Source organism: Rhinolophus hipposideros (genome assembly GCF_964194185.1).
Source record: "Rhinolophus hipposideros genome assembly, chromosome: 10".
NCBI lineage: Eukaryota > Metazoa > Chordata > Mammalia > Chiroptera > Rhinolophidae > Rhinolophus > Rhinolophus hipposideros.
The window spans coordinates 50182135-50200614 of NC_138056.1; the positions used below are offsets into that span (position 1 = coordinate 50182135).

The following is an 18480-nucleotide window of genomic DNA, read 5'->3' on the forward strand; positions in this document are numbered from 1 at the left end:
CACCACCCTGGTCCTGTGCGCCAGGATTGTCCAGGCTGGGAGGGCAGACAGACACAAACAAGGCATTACAGAACAGGGTGCCTGGCTCCCCCATCCCCCTACATGTGCACACACCAGTCTCTCTGCCTAAAATTCCTCTTCTTTTTCTCTGCCTGGGGTTCACCTCCTCCAGGAAGCTTCCTTGAACCCCTCTACAGCCATCAGACTTCTTCTTGGGGCTTCCACAGCCCACTTTGCCTGTGCCCTTGTCCTGTTCCCCATCTGAGGCTTGAATCCAGTCTTGCAATCACGTAGCCCCAGACTCGAATCCCACCTTTGCCACTGAGTATCTGAGACACCCATGGAAGAAAATGCCCATTCCATGGGTTCCTGGAGGCATGGCACAAGATGATGGCTGTGGGTGCTCAGTAGATGTGAGGGCCTCCCACACCTCTCCCAGCTGTAGGGGCACGTTCCCACCACTCACCTTCTCACTAACTCTGCGTCTCTGGGCAAGGCATAGGGCTGGCATTGGGGGCTGTGTGGGACCAGAGAGGAGAAATGCATCTGTAAGAACCTGGACCAGGGGCTGTTCCCATAGAGGGGCCAGGGCATCGGTGATGGGTGATGGTGACTGGGGAGTACTCGGGGTGTCAGAGTTGTGGGTGGGGGACCCACCCTGGAGAGATAGGGGTCCCGCCAGGAGTGGGAGGAGCAGGTCTCTATTCTAGCTGAAAGGGCTTTTCTGGGGTAGAGGGTGGGGATATGGTGTCAAGGAGCCTTATCCCCAGAAGGGGGTGCCACCAGGCCAGTGCTCCCAGCTCTGGGGGTCAGTCATTGATCTAATGTCTGTTTTGCATGGGGTGGAATATGACAGGACTTGAGGGTGTGACAGTGCTGGGAGCCAGCTCTTCTGGGCACTCCCAGGATTCTGCTCTCCGGAGGAGTGGGCAGACTCAAGCACCAGGCAGGGTCCCCAGGTCAAGTCTTCTCCCCTCCCTGTGGCCCAGGTGACCAAGAGGCTGCATGACGGGGAGTCCACCGTGCAGGGCAACAGCATGCTGGAGGACCGGCCCACCTCCAACCTGGAGAAGCTGCACTTCGTCATTGGCAATGGCATCCTGCGGCCAGCGCTCCGGTCAGCGGGGAAGGGCAGGGCTGCAGGGGGTGGTGGCTGGCTGGGCGGCGCCCCGCGTTTCCTGGAGTGCAGCCCTGAAAGGCTTTTGGTGGCTGAGCTGTGGCTCTGTCACCTTAACAACAGATTCAGCCAACTAGCCCTAGGTTTAGTTCTGCTGCTGGCTAGTTGTATGACTTTTGAGTTACTTCATCTCTGTAAGTCTCAGTTTCTTCATCTGTAAAGGGGTAATAATAATAGTACCTGCCTTCTAGGCTTGTGGGCAGATAAAACTATGGAAACTAACCCAGGAGGCACTCAGTAAGCCGTAGCTATTGTTATCATTATCTGGCGTGCATTTTCTGCTTTAACCCCATCCCTGCCAGCTCACTGTCAGTGCCCCTGACCCAGGGCTATGGGCAGGGTTCCTGTGCTCAGCATGCCTGGAATCCTGACAGTGCCTCCTTCCCCTCTTGGGCTCAGGAGAAGTTCACTTCAGGTCCCTGGGGTGTTGGGGAAGTTGGGATGATTCAGGAGGTACCAGGAGCAATTAAGGAATCAGTTCCACTAGGTCAGTGGAGGGAAAAAAATAGGCTTTCTGACAACTCTGTCTGCACAGGATGGTCGTTAGGAGAGCTGATCCCATGAAGCTATGTATGCTGGTTGGGAGGGCAGCAGGATGGGGTGGGTGGGGGGAAGGTTGAGCCCCATTTTACCAGTGGGAAAACAGAGGTTCTGAGAGGGGAGAGCCTTGCCCAGGGCTCACTAGCCTTCCAGACCACCTGCCTTGCTGCCACGCCTGATCTCATTGCTCCTCGAGGTCAGTTACTATCAGAGATGGTCACAGTAACCAGGGTTACCTGCCTCCAGGAAGAAAAGGTAGCCATCCAAGGTGTGGTTAAGGGGCAAGAATGTGCCTCCCAATTATCTCACCATCAGACCTAAAGTGGTCATTTCTGGACCACTTGGTCCAGGAGCAAGAACCGGAAGGCTGGGATTGACTCCTTGAGGTACTAAGGCTGACCCCTCCCTTCTCTTGGTCTCAGTCTTTCCGTCCAAAAAATGACCGGGGTCAGGGGCTCCCAGCTGCAGGTGACAAAGTTTTCACCGATCGGTGACAAAGATGGGAAAATAAGGATGTTTCTAAAGCTAAATTTGATTTATTTAAAGGACTGTTCTTGTTCTGAGATTTCATCCTTCCTACTTTTTGAATATTAAAATTATCTTTGTTTTATGAAATGATTATGATATAGAAAGTGGGCTGGTTTTGTGTGTGTGTGTGTGTGTGCGTGTGTGTGGTTTTTAAATGTCCTTAGTTGTCATGATAAAAAGTTAGCAACCTCCAGAATTTATTTTGAAAACGCACTGATCCAACTGTCACACTGGGGCGCCCCTGAATTAGTCCCTTCTGAGAGGGAGGACAAGGATCAGTGCGCGCCCCCTGGTGGCCACTTCATCGTGGGTTCCGCTCTTGGCCCTGAACAGGCAGGCAATGGATAATAACTGCGCTCGCGTTGATTGAGGATTTACTGTGCTAGGTGCTTTATAAGCCTTGGCTCATTTTTCTTCACAGCAATCCTGTTATTTCCCTTTAAAATGAAAGCAAAAAACTACCTTCATTGCTTTACTCTGATTACGAAACGGACACATGGCCACTTACATTTCAAACATTTCGGAAATGCAGCAAGATTTCATCCCCCCGGAGAAACTCCCCAGATGTTTTTGTTGTTTCTGTTCTGCCCGTTGCATTAGTAAAAACTGTTCCCTGCTGCCATGACCATGGGCTGGGCTCAGAGACGTGAACTCACCTCCTGGGGCCACCCAGCCGGTGAGGGAAGAGGCAGGGGCGGAACCTGTGCTTCTCACCACAGTGGTCACCAGTGGCTGTGGCTGCTGTGCCCCAGAGCAAGATACACCCCACCTCCCAGATCATGGGGCCAGGATCTGGACTGGAGTCAGGAAGGTGCTCTATGCCTGATGAGCCCGTCTCCAGAACAGACCCTAGCCCAGCCTTCCCTACGTTGCCCCACTCCGCCGCCTCCTGGGTGGTGTTGGGCAAGTAGGAGAGGGCAGCGTATGTGTCCCACCTACTGCTGGGAGGGAGGCGTTTCTTCTGAGGCAGCCTCCCTCCGTGCTTCCCCACCTACCTAGGGACGAGATCTACTGCCAGATCAGCAAACAGCTCACCCACAACCCCTCCAAGAGCAGCTACGCGCGGGGCTGGATCCTTGTGTCTCTCTGCGTGGGCTGCTTCGCCCCCTCTGAGAAGTTTGTTAAGGTAGGGCCGTGTCCCCAGCGTCGTGGGGAGAGAGCAGGGGAAGAAACTCAGAGGGGCTTGGGAACGAGGCCCCCCCAGGTCCCCCAGTGTCGTGGGGAGAGAGCAGGGGAAGAAGCTCAGAGGGGCTTGGGAACGAGGCCCCCCCAGGTCACCTCTTGTCAGGCTCACAGCCTTTCACCAGGCCTGTCTTCCTGGCCCCTTCTGCCGGGCACTCAGCATTTCATGCTATTCTCCCCTCAGCCTATTTTATTTATGAGGAGACTGAGTTTAACAGAAATGTCTCCTGTGCCCTCTACATACTGCCTTGGAGCAGGCACTTTAGTTCATCTCAGCCACTCTCTTGACTGCTCTCAGTGCCAGGCTCTGGGTGCTATGGCCACAGAGGCAGAGCAGGTGCCAGCGGGACCAGCCCGGCTGGTCAGTGCTGTGAGGTGGAAAGCGGTTGCCCAGTTGGTCAGGAGGAGTCGGCGGGGTGGGCCCTGGAGGCAGAGCAACAGCTCAGCTAGAAGAGTGGGTATGGTGTGTGGGCTGAGGCAGCAGGCGCCACCGAGATGACACGGGGCTGGGGTGTGGTGACCTCGCCGAGCTGAGGTACAGGGACTGGATTCTGAGGGCAGCCAGGAGCCATGGAAGGCAGAGGAGGGGCGTGGGCAGACGTGCCCTGAGGAGCAGGTCTAAGTGTGGGTGGGGGCACTGGAGGCAGGAGACCTGCTGAGCTGCTCTGCTGGTCCAGGTGGGGGAGGCGAGAGAGGGGGTGCCCTCATCTGGTCCTCTATCTGTAGTACCTGCGGAATTTCATCCACGGGGGACCCCCGGGCTACGCCCCGTACTGTGAGGAGCGGCTCAGGAGGACCTTCGTCAATGGGACACGGACACAGCCGCCCAGCTGGCTGGAACTGCAGGTGTGGCCCCCAGCCCTCCGAGTGTGTGTGTGTGTGTGTGTGTGTGTAAGGTGCACTCCAGTGCCCCAGAAACATTTCCTGCTTCGGGATTCTGTGTTTCTTCAAGCACCCACCAAGTTCTGGAATCCCATTGGAATCCTATTGGAACAGGAAAGCCCCCAGTGGATGATTGACCCTGCTGGCTTTATGGTCAAAATGACTTAGACCGGGTGTTGTTCCCTCCGTATCTCTAGGGTTTTACTGATAGCATGGCAGTAGCAATACTCATTTCACAGGGTCTTGTGATAGTTATGTGACATGAGGGCAGAAGCCCCTGACGTGTGGCAGTGCCAACCTCCCAGCCCCAATGCTCTGGCTCAGGGACCATGGACGTCCGATTGGGGTGGTGGGCACCTGTGACCAGGGAAAGGCAACCTCCCGGTGGGATGCTGGGGTCTGGGGGCTCCCGAGAAGCTCCAACCCCACAGGGAGCAGGGAGTCAGGAGCACAGAGGGATGAGCTGGTCTGCAGTGAGAGGATTTCTACATACCCTTTTTGGTCACTTTCAGGCCACCAAGTCTAAAAAGCCCATTATGTTGCCCGTGACATTCATGGATGGGACCACCAAGACCCTGCTGACAGACTCGGCCACCACGGCCAGCGAGCTCTGCAATGCGCTTGCCGACAAGATCTCCCTCAAGGACCGCTTTGGGTTCTCTCTCTACATTGCCCTGTTTGACAAGGTATGGCGTGCCCTGCAGTGCCTCGTCCTGGCACTGCTCTGCGCTGCCAACCGGCTCCAGCCCAGTGCTGCCACCTATTGGCTCAGGTGACCTGGGCGGTTACGTGGCCTCCAGGACCTCTGTTAGCAGGTGGTAACCCTGGCTCTGGCCAACTCCTTTTTGAAGCGCTCTTGAATCCCTAAAGAAAAATCAGTACAGTGTAGATTGAAATCCAGAGCTCACGTCAGTCACGCAGCGAGGCAAAGTCAGTCCTCGCCTGCTGCCAGAGAGAACATGGCAGACAGGCTGCAGGGGCACGCAGCACCTGGCTCTCTGAGATAGTTTTCTCATTTACACATGAGGATATAGTTCCTCATCAAGGTTGCTATGGTAGTTTTTTCTCACTCCTTAGTGACTACCTGGAGTGTGCGCATTCCCGCCACATCCAGGCTGGAGCCCTCTCTGTGGAGCTGGACCAGGGGGTGGGTGATTTGCCTCTACTCCCAGCAACATCACGCACAGCAGAGGTGCCCCCCACCCTGCAGGTCCAGGGGCAGAACCACGTCCGGCAGTTTGCCTGGATTTTCCTCCCCTACAGATAGATACCCCTTGTGTTTCCAGTGACCATTTGTCCGTTGGTGTCACAAAAGGCTTACATTAGGAAATGGGAACTCCTGTGTGGCCACGTCCGCTCACACCCATGGCTGGCCTCCAGGGGTCCCATGCTGACCTGCCTCCTCAGGGACCTGGGCACCTCCCTGCCTCTTTCTGACCCTCAGCATTGCATCCAGATGAGAACAGTTGGCACAGCTGATGGCTCTTTGTAGTCCTTCCCTGCCTGTTCACATTTCCGCTGGGTGACCTCCAGCCCTGTGCCCACAGGTGTCCTCCCTGGGCAGCGGCAGTGACCACGTCATGGATGCCATCTCCCAGTGTGAGCAGTATGCCAAGGAGCAGGGTGCCCAGGAGCGCAATGCCCCGTGGCGCCTCTTCTTCCGCAAAGAGGTCTTCACGCCCTGGCACAACCCCTCGGAAGACAACGTGGCCACCAATCTCATCTACCAGCAGGTGGTGCGAGGGGTCAAGTTTGGGGAGTACAGGTGTGAGAAGGTGAGTGCAGGCGAATCTTCTGGCTAAGCTTGCTTGGCTCACAGCCGCCTGTTTTCCGAGTTTGGGCTGAGTGTTGCTGTCTGTGAGCCACCCACCATCAGCTAATGCGGAGCTGAGCCTGGCTGAGGCCAGCGTGATCCGGGCTCCTCCTGGATGTCTCACTACAAACAGGAGCCAGGGCTTTGGAGAACAGCCTGCGTCCTGCCGGTGGAAGGTGTTCCGACACTGCGGTGGTGCTTGTGCCCGGTGCAGAGGACATGCTTCACAACTTGTATTGTTCTGAGTTAGTGTAGAACACTCTGCTCTGAGGGAGTAGGAGATCCACTCACTTAGACCAGAGTTTGCAAATGCGTATGCTTTTATCTCTTTCTGAGCACAGGAGTGGTGTGGTGGTTTTGTTTTTGATGATGGTGATGAGCGTTCTCCTGACACTTACGATTCTGTTGGTGATTATGATGGAGGAAGCAGGATGGAGATGATGGAAATGAAGGGGATGGTTGGCGGTGGTGGTAGCCATGGTGGAGGTAGTGGTGATGACGATGGCATTGGTGACATTAGTGGTGGTGACAGTGGTGTTGGGGGCAGTGGTGGTGGTGGTGGTGGTGGTGATGATAATGGGGGTGGTGAGCTGAGACTCAGGCAGAAAGGGTTAGTACAGCCACATCAGCTGCTAACACTCTGAAGTACTTTGCACTAGTTGGAGATATCCACTGCCTTCTAGGCACCCAAGAGCCTGTCTCTAACGCCCCTGCTCCCAGCTCCGGGCAGGCATCACGGGGGCTGCCATGCACCGGACACAAGGGAGGGACAGGTGCCCAGTGCCCACATGACTCTGGGAAGCCTCTGCACTACAGCCTATGGGTTGTTCCGTACTTGACAGTCCGCACGGGGTGTAGCGGTGGTGATGCTCTCCTCTCACTCTGCCAGTGTCCAGTGGTACCCAGGTCCCCCACTGTCAGGGCTGTCCTTTCCCTTTCTCACGGTTGTCAGCCCCTGTTGTGATCTCACTGGGCCAAGGGGGGAGTGGCTGACCCATTACTGATGGGCTGGCCGGTCTTCCTGGGTCAGCTCGGGTGCCCCTGATGCTGACGGGACCCAGGAGTGTGTTCCTGCCTTTAGGGAGCTCATGGTTTCACCAAGCAGACAAGAGCTCCTGGTAAATGAGTGAGAGCACAGGGCCCGGAGGCCGGGGTCTGAGAGCTGCGGGAGGCAGGGGCCTGGGGGCTGTGGTGGTCCGGAAGGGCTTCCCAGGTGTGTGAACGAGATCCCCCCCCCCCCCCCCCCGCATCCCAGGAGGATGACCTGGCTGAGCTGGCCTCCCAGCAGTACTTCGTAGACTACGGCTCCGAGATGATTCTGGAGCGCCTCCTGAGCCTCGTGCCCACCTACATCCCTGACCGCGAGATCACGCCCCTGAAGACGCTCGAGAAGTGGGCCCAGCTGGCCATTGCTGCCCACAAAAAGGTAGGAGGACTGGCAGGGGTCTTCGACGAGACCTGGGCCAAGGAGTAAGCACCCGGGCAATCAAAGGAGTCACGGCTCTCACCTGACCTGTCTGTCCATGGGCTCCCGGGGGCACAGGACGGCAGCCTTTCTCCACCATGGACATCAGTTCACTTGTCTTGTCATCTGCTCTGGGCAGGTGCCAGGGACACAGCCATGGGTCACATCCAGCCATGGTCCAGGGGTCCTGGGGGTCCCCACTTCTGGTCTTGCACAGGGGCTTACCAGAGCGACAGCTCAGGAGTTGGTGTGTGCTAGAGGAGCTTCTAGGAGAGGCACCCTCCTTTCGCCTACAAGAACTCTGGCCCAACCTCCTGCCTGGGGAACTTTGGGTACAGGGCCCCTCGACCTCCTTGCTTGAGGCCCCAGGCCCATAACCAGCCCTGAGTAGCTCCCTTCCAGGCTAAGGAGCTGCCAAGTAGAGCAGAGGTGTCCTGGTGGGGGAGAGAGTGGGAGACCCTGGCTGCTGGAAGGGACCCCCAGGCCTCCCATCTCCGGGCCCTGGTTGTGTAAGAACAGAATCATGTTTGCACACAAGTTGCCAGAAAGCTTCACAAATCAGCTGTCTCGAACCCTCTCACCACACAGCGTCTTCCCACTCAGCTCTGCCTTCTCTGGTGAGCCGTTCACAAGCCTCCATCCTTCCCTGAAGGCTCCCTGCACCCCCTCTATACCTAGGCATGGCTCAGCCCCAAGGCCCTGCCCTCCCTTCCACCCCTTAGTCTCTCTCTGTCCTTGGCAATCTCCTCTCCATTACACCCAGTCAGCTTCCATAGCCCGTCCTTGCCCTGCACCTGTGCTGGCTATAATTGTAATTCTTTACTGTGCTGAATTGAGAGCTCCATATGGGTGGGACCCATGTTTCCTCAGTAAGTGCTCACTGACGTTGAGTCAGAGGCAGGCAAGTGATGGGGTGGTGGGGGGCGGATGGGACGGGGCGAGGCCATGCTGTACAGGAGGGCGCCGGAGCCCGTAGTCGCTTCTAGCCTGGGGGCAGGGACGTTTGATTTCCAGACAGAGCACGTATGATGTCTTTTTGTTCTCTGTTCCTGTCTGTCCCCCTCCAGGCAATTTATGCCCAGAGGAGAACTGATTCCCAGAAGGTCAAAGAGGATGTGGTCAATTATGCCCGCTTTAAGTGGCCCTTGCTCTTCTCCAGGTTTTATGAAGCCTACAAATTCTCAGGTACCCCCAGCCCTCCTGCCTCGATGCACTCCTCCCACTGTCACCCCACAACTCCACCTCACAGCAGGGGGAGAGGCTGGCCTGAGCCAGGTGCCCCAGCCAGCCAGGCTCCGGCCTGCGGGGCTGCTTGGTCTCTCCAGGCCAGTGCGCTGAGTGGGTCCTGCCTGCTGCAGTCTAGCTGGGCTCTGTCGCACATAGTAGGTGCTCCATGGCATACTAGGTTGAACTGAATGAGTGTTGAGACCATTGAAGCACCTACAGAAGAGGGTGGCCCAGAGTACGGGCTGGGCTGACTGTGGAGCTGAGAGTGGAGTGGCTGACGTGAGCCCCCACAGGCCATTAGTTCAGCCATCCTCGGGCTGTCACTTTGGGGTACCTACTCCGTGCCAGGCCCCATGCTGCTGGGGGCTTCACAGAATCACCAGATACCAGGCTGGAGGGAACCTTGGGGTTGGGTTAGCCCAAGCCTTCCGCACACCCCACCTCGCTGCAGGGCAGTGACGTGGCAGGGATGGACTCACACCCAGTGTCTTGGTTTCAGCACCCTCTTCCCACCACGCACTGGGTGTGGGCTTCCCGGGAGGTGGTGCTCGCTAAAGCTCAGTTTCCCCATCTGTAAAATGGAGATCTGTATCCCCTCCACCCTGGTGGTTGTGAGGATGGGAAAGGGCTGGGCATTGGCGGGGGAGGCCTCCCTCTCAGGGCCTCGCTCTGGCCCAGGCCCCATCCTCCCCAAGAACGACGTCATCGTGGCCGTCAACTGGACGGGCGTCTACTTCGTGGATGAGCAGGAGCAGGTGCTCCTGGAGCTGTCCTTCCCCGAGATCATGGCTGTGTCCAGCAGTAGGTGAGTCCCAGCCCCCCCACACCCTCCAGGGCGAAGCAGGGTGACAGTGAAGCTGCAGAGACCCTGGTAGGCGTGGGACTCACGTGCAGCGTCCCGACTCAGCCCGGTCTGACAGGAGGAGCAGCAGGTGGGGGCACAGACAGACAGAGGGGGAAGGAGAGGGCGCCCAGAGCTTTCCTATGGGTCACGGGGCCTTTAAGGGGGGGCTCCGCATCACGGAGGATTTCCCCGAGGTGCAGAGGCACGCAGTGGCCTCTCCTGGTCACGCGTCATTGAGCAGTGTGTGCTGCACTGTGCCTCCCCCCTCACGGGGGTGGAGGGGGGTCTTGCAGTGGATTAATGGTTCTGAGATGGGTGTGGGTCGTTAGGACAGTCGGGAGCCGTCGAGGGTGTACCGACAGAGCCTGGCCTGGGATTCAGGGGCCTGGTGGACTCATCTCCACATCCTCATCCCCAAAATAGAGGTCTTAATGCTTTCCTCGATAGCAGTGGTGAGGAATGCAGGCAACCATCAGTAGGTGAGTTCTCTGTAAACTGAAAAGTGCAGTGCACCTGAGAGCAAGTGTCGGGGTAGGTTCCTGGGATAGACGGGCGTTCTCAGCAGCACTATCCGGGGCTTGTAGGAGTGTCTCTGGGCTCTGTCCCATGTGGGCCAGGGTTGGGCCGTGACCAGCTCTGAGCAGGCACGTGCCAGGCACAAGGTATGCAGTGGTGACAAGATAGTCCTCGCCCTTTTGAAGCTTCAGTTGAGAGAGGAGATGAGTATTGAACAGGCCATGTTAAAGCAGGACTCGTGTGATGAGACCCATGTTAAAGGAGGACTCGTGGGATGGCAGGGAGGGCTTCCTGGAGGAAATGGTATCTAAGCTGAGACCTAGAGGGTGAGTAGGAATTAGGCAGCAAAGGGGAAGTAAGCTGGGTCCTGCAGGCCTCCCTCTGAGCATGTGTGGTCTTGGCTGGGCCATGTGTGACTCAGGCCGAGCTTTCTCTGACTTGCGCTGAGTCTCACCCTGGCCGGGCTGCAGCTGACTGCGCTGGCTTTACTCTCCTTCAGGCAGTGCTGTCTCTTGCTCTGGCTGGGCTGCTCTGACTTGGGCTGGCCTTGCTCTCCTTCAGGGAGTGCCGTGTCTTGCTCTCGCTGGGCTGCTCTGACCTGGGCTATGCTGCGTCTCACTCGGGCTGGGCAGGACTGACCCCGGCTGGGCCCTGTTCTCCGTGTTGGTCCTGCAGGGGAGCCAAACTGACAGCCCCCAGCTTCACACTGGCCACCATCAAGGGGGATGAGTACACCTTCACCTCCAGCAATGCCGAGGACATCCGTGACTTAGTGGTCACCTTCCTGGAGGGGCTCCGTAAGAGGTCTAAGTACGTGGTGGCCCTGCAGGACAACCCCAACCCTGGTGAGTGGCTCCTGGCATGGGCTGCCAGGCACTGGGGGGGTCAGCGGATATCAGGCAGATCACACGCCTTGGCCTTAGCCTGGTGTTCAAGGCTGCTAGGATCTGTTACCCATCTTTCCCCAGGCACCCTTGGCTCCAGCTGGACCAAATAGCCAAACTGTGTGCCTTCCATCTGTACTCTGTGCGCAATCTTCCTCTCTCTTCCTCCATAGTTAATACTTCCTTCCTCTTCAATACTTATTACCTGACACCTTCTCCAAGTGAGATCAGAGGTTCCTCCTCAAGTGTTCTCCAAATGCCATCTTTAATGATGGCAGCAATAACAGCTACCCTGACGGGCCATCCCCTGGGCCTCCTGGGCCCTGGGCAGAGCGGTAAAAAGAGAGAGACAGGAAATGGATCCTGCCCTCCGTGGGGACCGGGTGGAAATAGACAGTGACATCCCTGTGACAGTGCAGTGGCTAGGGAAGCGCAGAGGCTATGGGAACCCGGGGGAGAGGCCCCAGGCAGCCGGGGTTCAGGGTGGAATATGTGTGAGTGAGTGTTTGAGGCAGAGAGGAGTGCAGGACCAAGCACAGAGGCTGGGAACTGCAGAGATGGGTCGGGCTGGGATGGATGAGGTGAGGGAGAGGGGCAAGAAGTGAGGTGAAGAAGCCAGGAAGGCCAGCTCACAACAGGCCTGCGAGCATGTCAGGGAGAGTGGGCGTTCTCCTAAAGGCAATGGGGAGCCAAGGAAGGCTTTGGAGCAGGGGAGTGGCCTGCTCAATGGCTGTGTCTGTGTGGGGGGCCGTGGCAAGGTGAGGGCAGGGTGACCAGTGAGCAGACATGAGTGGGACAGGGCTCTAGTTCTCTAGCGGGGAGGAACGGCTGATAGGTCATCAACCCAAACAAAGATGTTCCAACCCGGCCTCTCTCTTCTGCCTCCATATGGCCGTGTTCACTCTGCCTCCCAGCGGGCGAGGAGTCCGGCTTCCTCAGCTTTGCCAAGGGAGACCTCATCATCCTTGACCATGACACAGGAGAGCAGGTCATGAGCTCGGGCTGGGCCAATGGCATCAATGAGCGGACCAAGCAGCGCGGGGACTTCCCCACTGACTGTGTCTATGTCATGCCCACTGTCACGCTGCCACCGCGGGAGATTGTGGTATGTGGCTTGGGGGTGGCAGATGGATGGGAAGCTCCCCGGGACCCCTCTTTGTCTTCTTCTCATGTCTATAAAATGGAGCCAGGGATTACAATAGATTCATGGTCTACAGCTTCTGTGGAGATGATCTGGGGGCCTTGCGGGACCACAAACTTAAAGTTGGGGCAACTGTCAGAGCTGTACCAGATGGAGAGGAGCGTAGAAGCTGCATCAGATGAGGAACTGCCCAGGGTGGGAGATGGAAGGCGGGGAAGAGCATCACCTTGTTCTGGCTGAAAGGACAGTGAGGGCAGAGCTGGGGAGGGAGGTCCTGGTTCTTCCGGAGCTGCCTGGAGCGCAGCACTGACGACTGAGAGTCCAGCTTTCCAGGCAGCCTCTGAGCCAGGCTCTGTTCATACGTGTCCCCGTGCCTTGTCCAAGCTTTCGGACTAACCCAACCTGGTTCAGACACAGCATCAAGGGAAGGGTCCTGAGCCCAGCATGATGGAGGCAGCATTAACCTCAAAGGTCGATGGAAGAAAAGGGGCTCCCAGTGTCAGAACGGAGCACAATGTGCACCCCAGCCCCAGTAGGGAAGGCTCCAGGCTTCACTATATTCACTCCACGGGCCCCCAGAGGAGAGCTGACCTTACTCCCCCATCTCTCGGTCTCTAGGCCCTGGTCACCATGACCCCTGATCAGAGGCAGGACGTTATCCGGCTCTTGCAGCTGCGAACGCCAGAGCCCGAGGTGCGCGCCAAGCCCTACACGCTGGAGGAGTTTTCCTATGACTACTTCAGGTGACAGGGACAGGGGAGAGGCGGCCCCGGTATGGTGAGCTGCAGGCTTCTGTGATTCTCTCTGGTAGCTAGACAGGGTTGCTTGTTATGCCCCCACCTGCGAGCAGGGGCTGGGTCAGAGGGAGCCCAAGGGCCGTTTCTGTCCGAGATGACCCCTCTCGAGTTGTGTCATCTTATCCTTCATTTAAGAGATTATGACTGTGCCCACCCCAGGCGGGGTCCTGGGCACTCACAGCTCATGGTCCTGGTGGGCAGACAGGCACAAAACCAGGCAGCTGTGATTCTGTGTGCCCAGTGCTGGGATGGGGCTACTGCGGACAGAAGAGAGTTTCTGGAGGAGGTGGCATCTGAGTTGAGCTGGGGAGGGGGTGACCTGGGTGGAGGAGTGCTGCAGGCAGCATGTGCCAAGGCGGGAGCAGAGAGAGCAGAGGAGAGCCTGGGTGAGGAAGCTGGGGGTAGCGGGGGCAGGGCTGGCTGGGGCACAGCCAGTTGAGCGTGTCTCTGTCTTCCAGCTGAGAAGTTAAGGCCCAGGGTGGGCTGGTGACTTACCTGCCCCAGGTCCACGCAGTGCAGCAGGGAAGCGTGGGGCCTGCGCCCCACGCTCAGCCTCCAGACACAAGGAGGATGGGAATTAGGTCTCACAACCTGGGTGTCAGTGCTGACTGTCCCTGTGCCGCGTTAGGCCGCCACCCAAGCACACGCTGAGCCGCGTGATGGTGTCCAAGGCCAGAGGCAAGGACCGGCTGTGGAGTCACACCCGGGAGCCGCTCAAACAGGCGCTGCTCAAGAAGATCCTGGGCAGTGAGGAGCTCTCGCAGGAGGCCTGCATGGCCTTCATTGATATCCAAACCCATGAGGGCGGGTGACACAGAGGGTCAGGGCAGGGGCCAAGGGCAGGGGGTCTCAGGGGATGGAGCCCTGCCTCTAGAGTCTTCATCTAGATGCCTACTTCCTTCTGAGGGCGCAGCTGCGTCCTGGGCAGACGTGGAGGGATGCCGATGGAGTGGCTCCATCCATGTACCCAGCACCTCACCGTGTGCAAGTGGCTGCCTCACCCATAGTCTCCTCTGACCCTGTCATTCAGTTGACAGATGGGTACTGTTCCATGAGCTGGGCCAGGTGTGGCGACAGTGGTGACCTGACCCAGTCTCTGGCTCATGGTACTTACAGCTAAGAGAGGAGACATGCTGACTGGGGTCATGCTCTGATGGGGTCGGCAGCACAGTGACCAGACCCGGCCTTCGAAGAGGGCAGGGAGGGCTTCCTGGAGGAAGTGGTGTCTAGGTTAAGACCTGAAAACTGAGTAGGCCTTAGCCAATCAAAGGGGAGAGGGCTGGGGAGTGTTCCAGATAGAAGGAGCAGCATGCACAGAGGCCCCGAGGCAAAACAGAGCACAGCTGTTTCAAGGGCCCAAAATAAGTCAGCACAGCTGTAGAGCAGATTCAAGGCGGAAACCTGAAGGTGGGGAGGAGGGGATGACTCATAAAGGGTTCCCAAGCCCTGTTAAGAAGCTTGAGCCGTGTCCCAAGGCCGTGGGGAGCCACTGGGCAGGGGGTGGCAGTCAGATGAGTGATTTGGACTGTGCACCCTGGTTGCTGTGAGGACTTGGGATGTGGGTTGGGGTCCTGAGGAGTGAGGAGAGAGGGTGGGTAGGTCACGCCCATTTCCTAAGAGAGCAGCCTAAGGCCCAGGGCCACACGATCCGATCCAGTGTAGTCTCCTGCCTCCCGGGTCTGTGCTGTCCTCTCAGCCACGAGCCCTTCCTTGACGGCTGTCCACCTGTGCTCAAGTACATGGGCGACTACCCATCCAAGAGGGTGCGCTCCGTCAACGAGCTCACCGACCAGATCTTTGAGGGCTCCCTGAAGGCTGAGCCCCTCAAGGACGAGGTGTACGTGCAGATCCTGAAGCAGCTGACCGACAACCACATCAGGTGAGCCAGGGGGTGGGCGGTGGGTGGAGGGGAGAGGGGCAGGCCCTGCGCTCCCTGTGCTCTCCGCTGAAGGGAGTCTTAAAGGTCATGCACCTGTTGTGACTCGGGGCTCCCTCCCTCTGGAAGCAGCAGCTGGCTCTGCCTGGGAGCTGTCCTTTCTCACTCAGAGCAAGGAGCTGCCCTCAGGCCCCCTCACATTCTAGCTCTGCCTCAAGGATGGTAAAGATCCAAGAGGTGGTGGCTGCATCCCAAGTCTGTCCTCTTAGTTTCACAGTCCTAGCTCCTAACCTGCTTCCTGTCACTCCCTGCCTGGATCTCCCTCCTCACCCAGCCCAGACTCCAGTCTGCCTGCAGGTTCAACTCTTGAGCAAATGTCTCCATCCTGGCTCCAGCTGAGCTGGCTGTTGTCGGAAGCTCTAGCTGAAAACTCTCATGGGCTGAAGGTGTTGGGCCCCGGAGGGGATTGCCTTCTCCTCCCTGCTGGGCCAGACCACAGGAGTGGGGAGTCAGGCACAGGATAGTCTCAGAACCTGAGAGAAGCCCTGTCATCGCCCCTTAGGCCCAGACCCCCAACTCCCTCCCCATCTGTGTCACTCTCTACATCGCTTACTTAAATCCACCACCGTATCTACCCACCACCATATCTTTTCACATTGACAAACCTTTGTACATGCTGTGTTCACAGCCAGGAAAACCTTTCATCTCCTTTGCATATCAGAATTTGTCTCATCCTTCGAAACCTAGATCAAACGCCACCTCTTCCTAAAAGCCCTCCAAGCTTCCCCCCTCTCAGGCCCAACGAGCTCAGAGTGGTGCCTGAGGAAACCCAGGTGCTTGACTAACTCAGTGCTACTCAAAGAATAGAAGCGTTAAAGAGCTTCTGCCAGAATGTAAATCACACACTGCTTCCCTCGCAGGAAAGTCTTGCTAAGAAAAAAATCTTAGCTGAATCAGAGTCCTTGGTGACTAGCTGGTTTTCATTCTGGCATGAGCGCCTTATCTCCATGTGGCTGGTAACTATGGGCCCTGCAGGTGTTGGCTGACCACTCGTAAGGATGAGGTTGGTGCAAAAGTAATTGCGGTTTTTGCAATTATTTTTAACGTTTTAAACTGCAATTACTTTTGTACCAACCTAACAGCAGTAATTGGATCTGGCTGTCAGGGAGGTGGGTCCCTGTTGGTCCTCAGGGGTGGGGGGTTCAGGGCAAGCACGTGCTGCCGTGGTGAGGAGCCGAGGGGTGTGCAGCCACCGGGGGTGCTCAGACCCCTGTGGTTGGCCTGTGGGACCCCTGCTGGACACCACACCTCTTCCTGCAGGTACAGCGAGGAGCGGGGCTGGGAGCTGCTCTGGTTGTGCACGGGTCTCTTCCCTCCCAGCAACATCCTCCTGCCCCACGTGCAACGCTTCCTGCAGTCCCGCAAGCACTGCCCGTTGGCCATTGACTGCCTGCAGCGGCTCCAGAAAGCCCTGAGGTACGGCAGCCTGCAAGGGGCAGAGACAGTGGGCACAGCGCTAGGGGGCAGGTACTGGGCTCCGGCTCACACCGGCGGGTAGGATAAGGCCCTTGGGGACGCGGACAGGACCACACAGCAATCGGGGCCCATCCCTGGGGTACCACAGCTGCCAGCTCGACAAAGGTTGTAGCGCCCAGTGCCCATTCTAGATGCAGTTTTAGAGTCTGGTTGCTCGGGAGGGCTTGTTTCATGCCTTCAAGTCTGCCGGGAGGTAGGCACCTGATTGAATTTCATGCTCCCAAAGCCCACTTTCATCCTTCGCTTCATTGCGAGCCCTGCACAGCCCTGTGCGGTGGGTGCTACTAGCATCCCATTGTACAGATGAGCAACTGCGGGCTTGGAGAGGTCACACGACTGTCCCCTGGTAGGGAGTGATGGACAGGGATTGGAAGTGGGGTCGGTCTGTCTCCAAAAGTTCCCTCTGTTCTCACTACCCGTGGCCCCATGAACCCAGTGGTTCCTGACTCTGTTCCCACCCTGACCCCTGGTTTTTAGAAATGGGTCCCGGAAGTACCCCCCACACCTGGTGGAGGTGGAGGCCATCCAGCACAAAACCACCCAGATTTTCCACAAGGTCTACTTTCCTGACGACACCGATGAGGTGAGGGCTGCTGGCTTCTTGGTCTGTGGATGCCCCTGAACGACCAGGCTCCGTCGGGGACGGAGGGAGCAGTGCTGTTGCCTCTCCCCTAATATCCCCACATTTGCCCTCATTCTCCTGCCCCTCAGTGGAGTCAGGGCTCAGTCAAGAGGCCGCAGAGTCCCTGGGTCAGGAGCCCTTGGGTTCCTGGTCCAACCTCCAGTCTCCTTGAGCAGCTTCCTTGACAAGGTCATCCCTCCCTCTCTCTGAGGAGGCTCAGCCTTGGAGGAAAGTGCTTTCTTCTGTGCTGGTGCCACCTACCTGATGCCAGCTCTGTTCCTGGCACAGGCCTCCCCTGTTGCCCTGAGCCCACTTTCCTGCAGACCCCTTCCCTCCTCCTCACCTGACCTGATTGGGGGGGTCCTCTCCGCCCTGGTCCCCTGTCCAAAGGTCCTGTTTGTCTTCCTGTCACGCCTGTTCGGTCAGGCTGCCTCTGGCTCCCCACACCTTACCCCACTTCAGCACAGCGTCTCATTCAGATAAATGAGTCCAACATCAAAATGTTTAGTTTGAAAAGCAGTTTTAATACTTGTCTGGAGATTAGAGACTCAGAAATGCCACAATAGAATTCCTGTGACAAGGACAGAAAAATTTTCTAAGATCCTTTCCCGTCCCCTTCAGGGGAAAGTGACATAGAGCAGACTGTCCCCAACCCTCTTCCCTCATCTAAACTCCCCCAGACTCCAATCCCTTTCACCCCAGTCTGGGCTGCTTCCCGTCTCTCTTTTCTCCTCCCCCTTTCTGGAATTTGCTTTCCTCTTCCTCCCGCCGCTCTCCTTCCAATCTCCTTGTGCTGTCTGTGCTCCCTTGGCCTCTGCCATCACTCATGCTTGTACAGCCAGGTCCGTGTGGAGGGTCGGGGAGGACGTGATGGGGGAACACCCGGGTCGGAGTTGCCTTGTCCTTTTCTTAAATGCTGTGCCCAGCTCTGGACTCATGGGGAAGCCCCCATGCAAGAGGAGGGGTGTCTTGCATGGGATGGGGCTCGGTCTAATTGGAGGCACAGCCAGAGGGTCTCCAGAGGTCCTGTCAGAGCCAAGCGAGTCCCCCCCCCCCCAGGCCTTCGAGGTGGAGTCCAGTACCAAGGCCAAGGACTTCTGCCAGAACATTGCCTCCCGGCTGCTCCTCAAGTCCTCCGAGGGATTCAGCCTCTTTGTCAAAATTGCAGACAAGGTGGGTGGGGCTGCCTGCATGCTGTTGGGTCTGTTGGGAAATGTGCTGGAGCCATAGGAGCTCATGGGCAGCAGGGCAAGAGAGAGATGAGAGAGAGAGAGGAAGAGAGAGGCATTCTTGCATGGAGCACCCAATTGTGCCCATCTCCTTCTTACATCCCTGCAATGGCCCCGGCATGTAGCAGCTGCCCCGAGATCTGTCCTCTAAGGCATGGCACAGCACGGCCTCAGACCTCTTAGGAGCCATGTGGCACTCACTGTCCGGACACGCCAGGCTC

At 57.5% G+C, this 18480-nt stretch overlaps 1 protein-coding gene across 1 annotated transcript in view; it reads left to right on the forward strand.

Moving 5' to 3' along the window:
* MYO7A (myosin VIIA) overlaps positions 1-18480 on the forward strand; it is an 80752-nt gene that overhangs the window by 54328 nt on the left and 7944 nt on the right. The window contains exons 27-42 of the mRNA XM_081062335.1: positions 990-1117; positions 3245-3371; positions 4154-4273; positions 4822-4995; positions 5857-6084; positions 7378-7548; positions 8655-8772; positions 9493-9619; positions 10850-11019; positions 11973-12163; positions 12818-12942; positions 13625-13782; positions 14722-14875; positions 16193-16348; positions 16886-16991; positions 18090-18203. Coding sequence (XP_080918461.1) covers positions 990-1117; positions 3245-3371; positions 4154-4273; positions 4822-4995; positions 5857-6084; positions 7378-7548; positions 8655-8772; positions 9493-9619; positions 10850-11019; positions 11973-12163; positions 12818-12942; positions 13625-13782; positions 14722-14875; positions 16193-16348; positions 16886-16991; positions 18090-18203 — 2367 coding nt within the window. The remainder of the gene's footprint in view (positions 1-989; positions 1118-3244; positions 3372-4153; positions 4274-4821; positions 4996-5856; positions 6085-7377; positions 7549-8654; positions 8773-9492; positions 9620-10849; positions 11020-11972; positions 12164-12817; positions 12943-13624; positions 13783-14721; positions 14876-16192; positions 16349-16885; positions 16992-18089; positions 18204-18480) is intronic.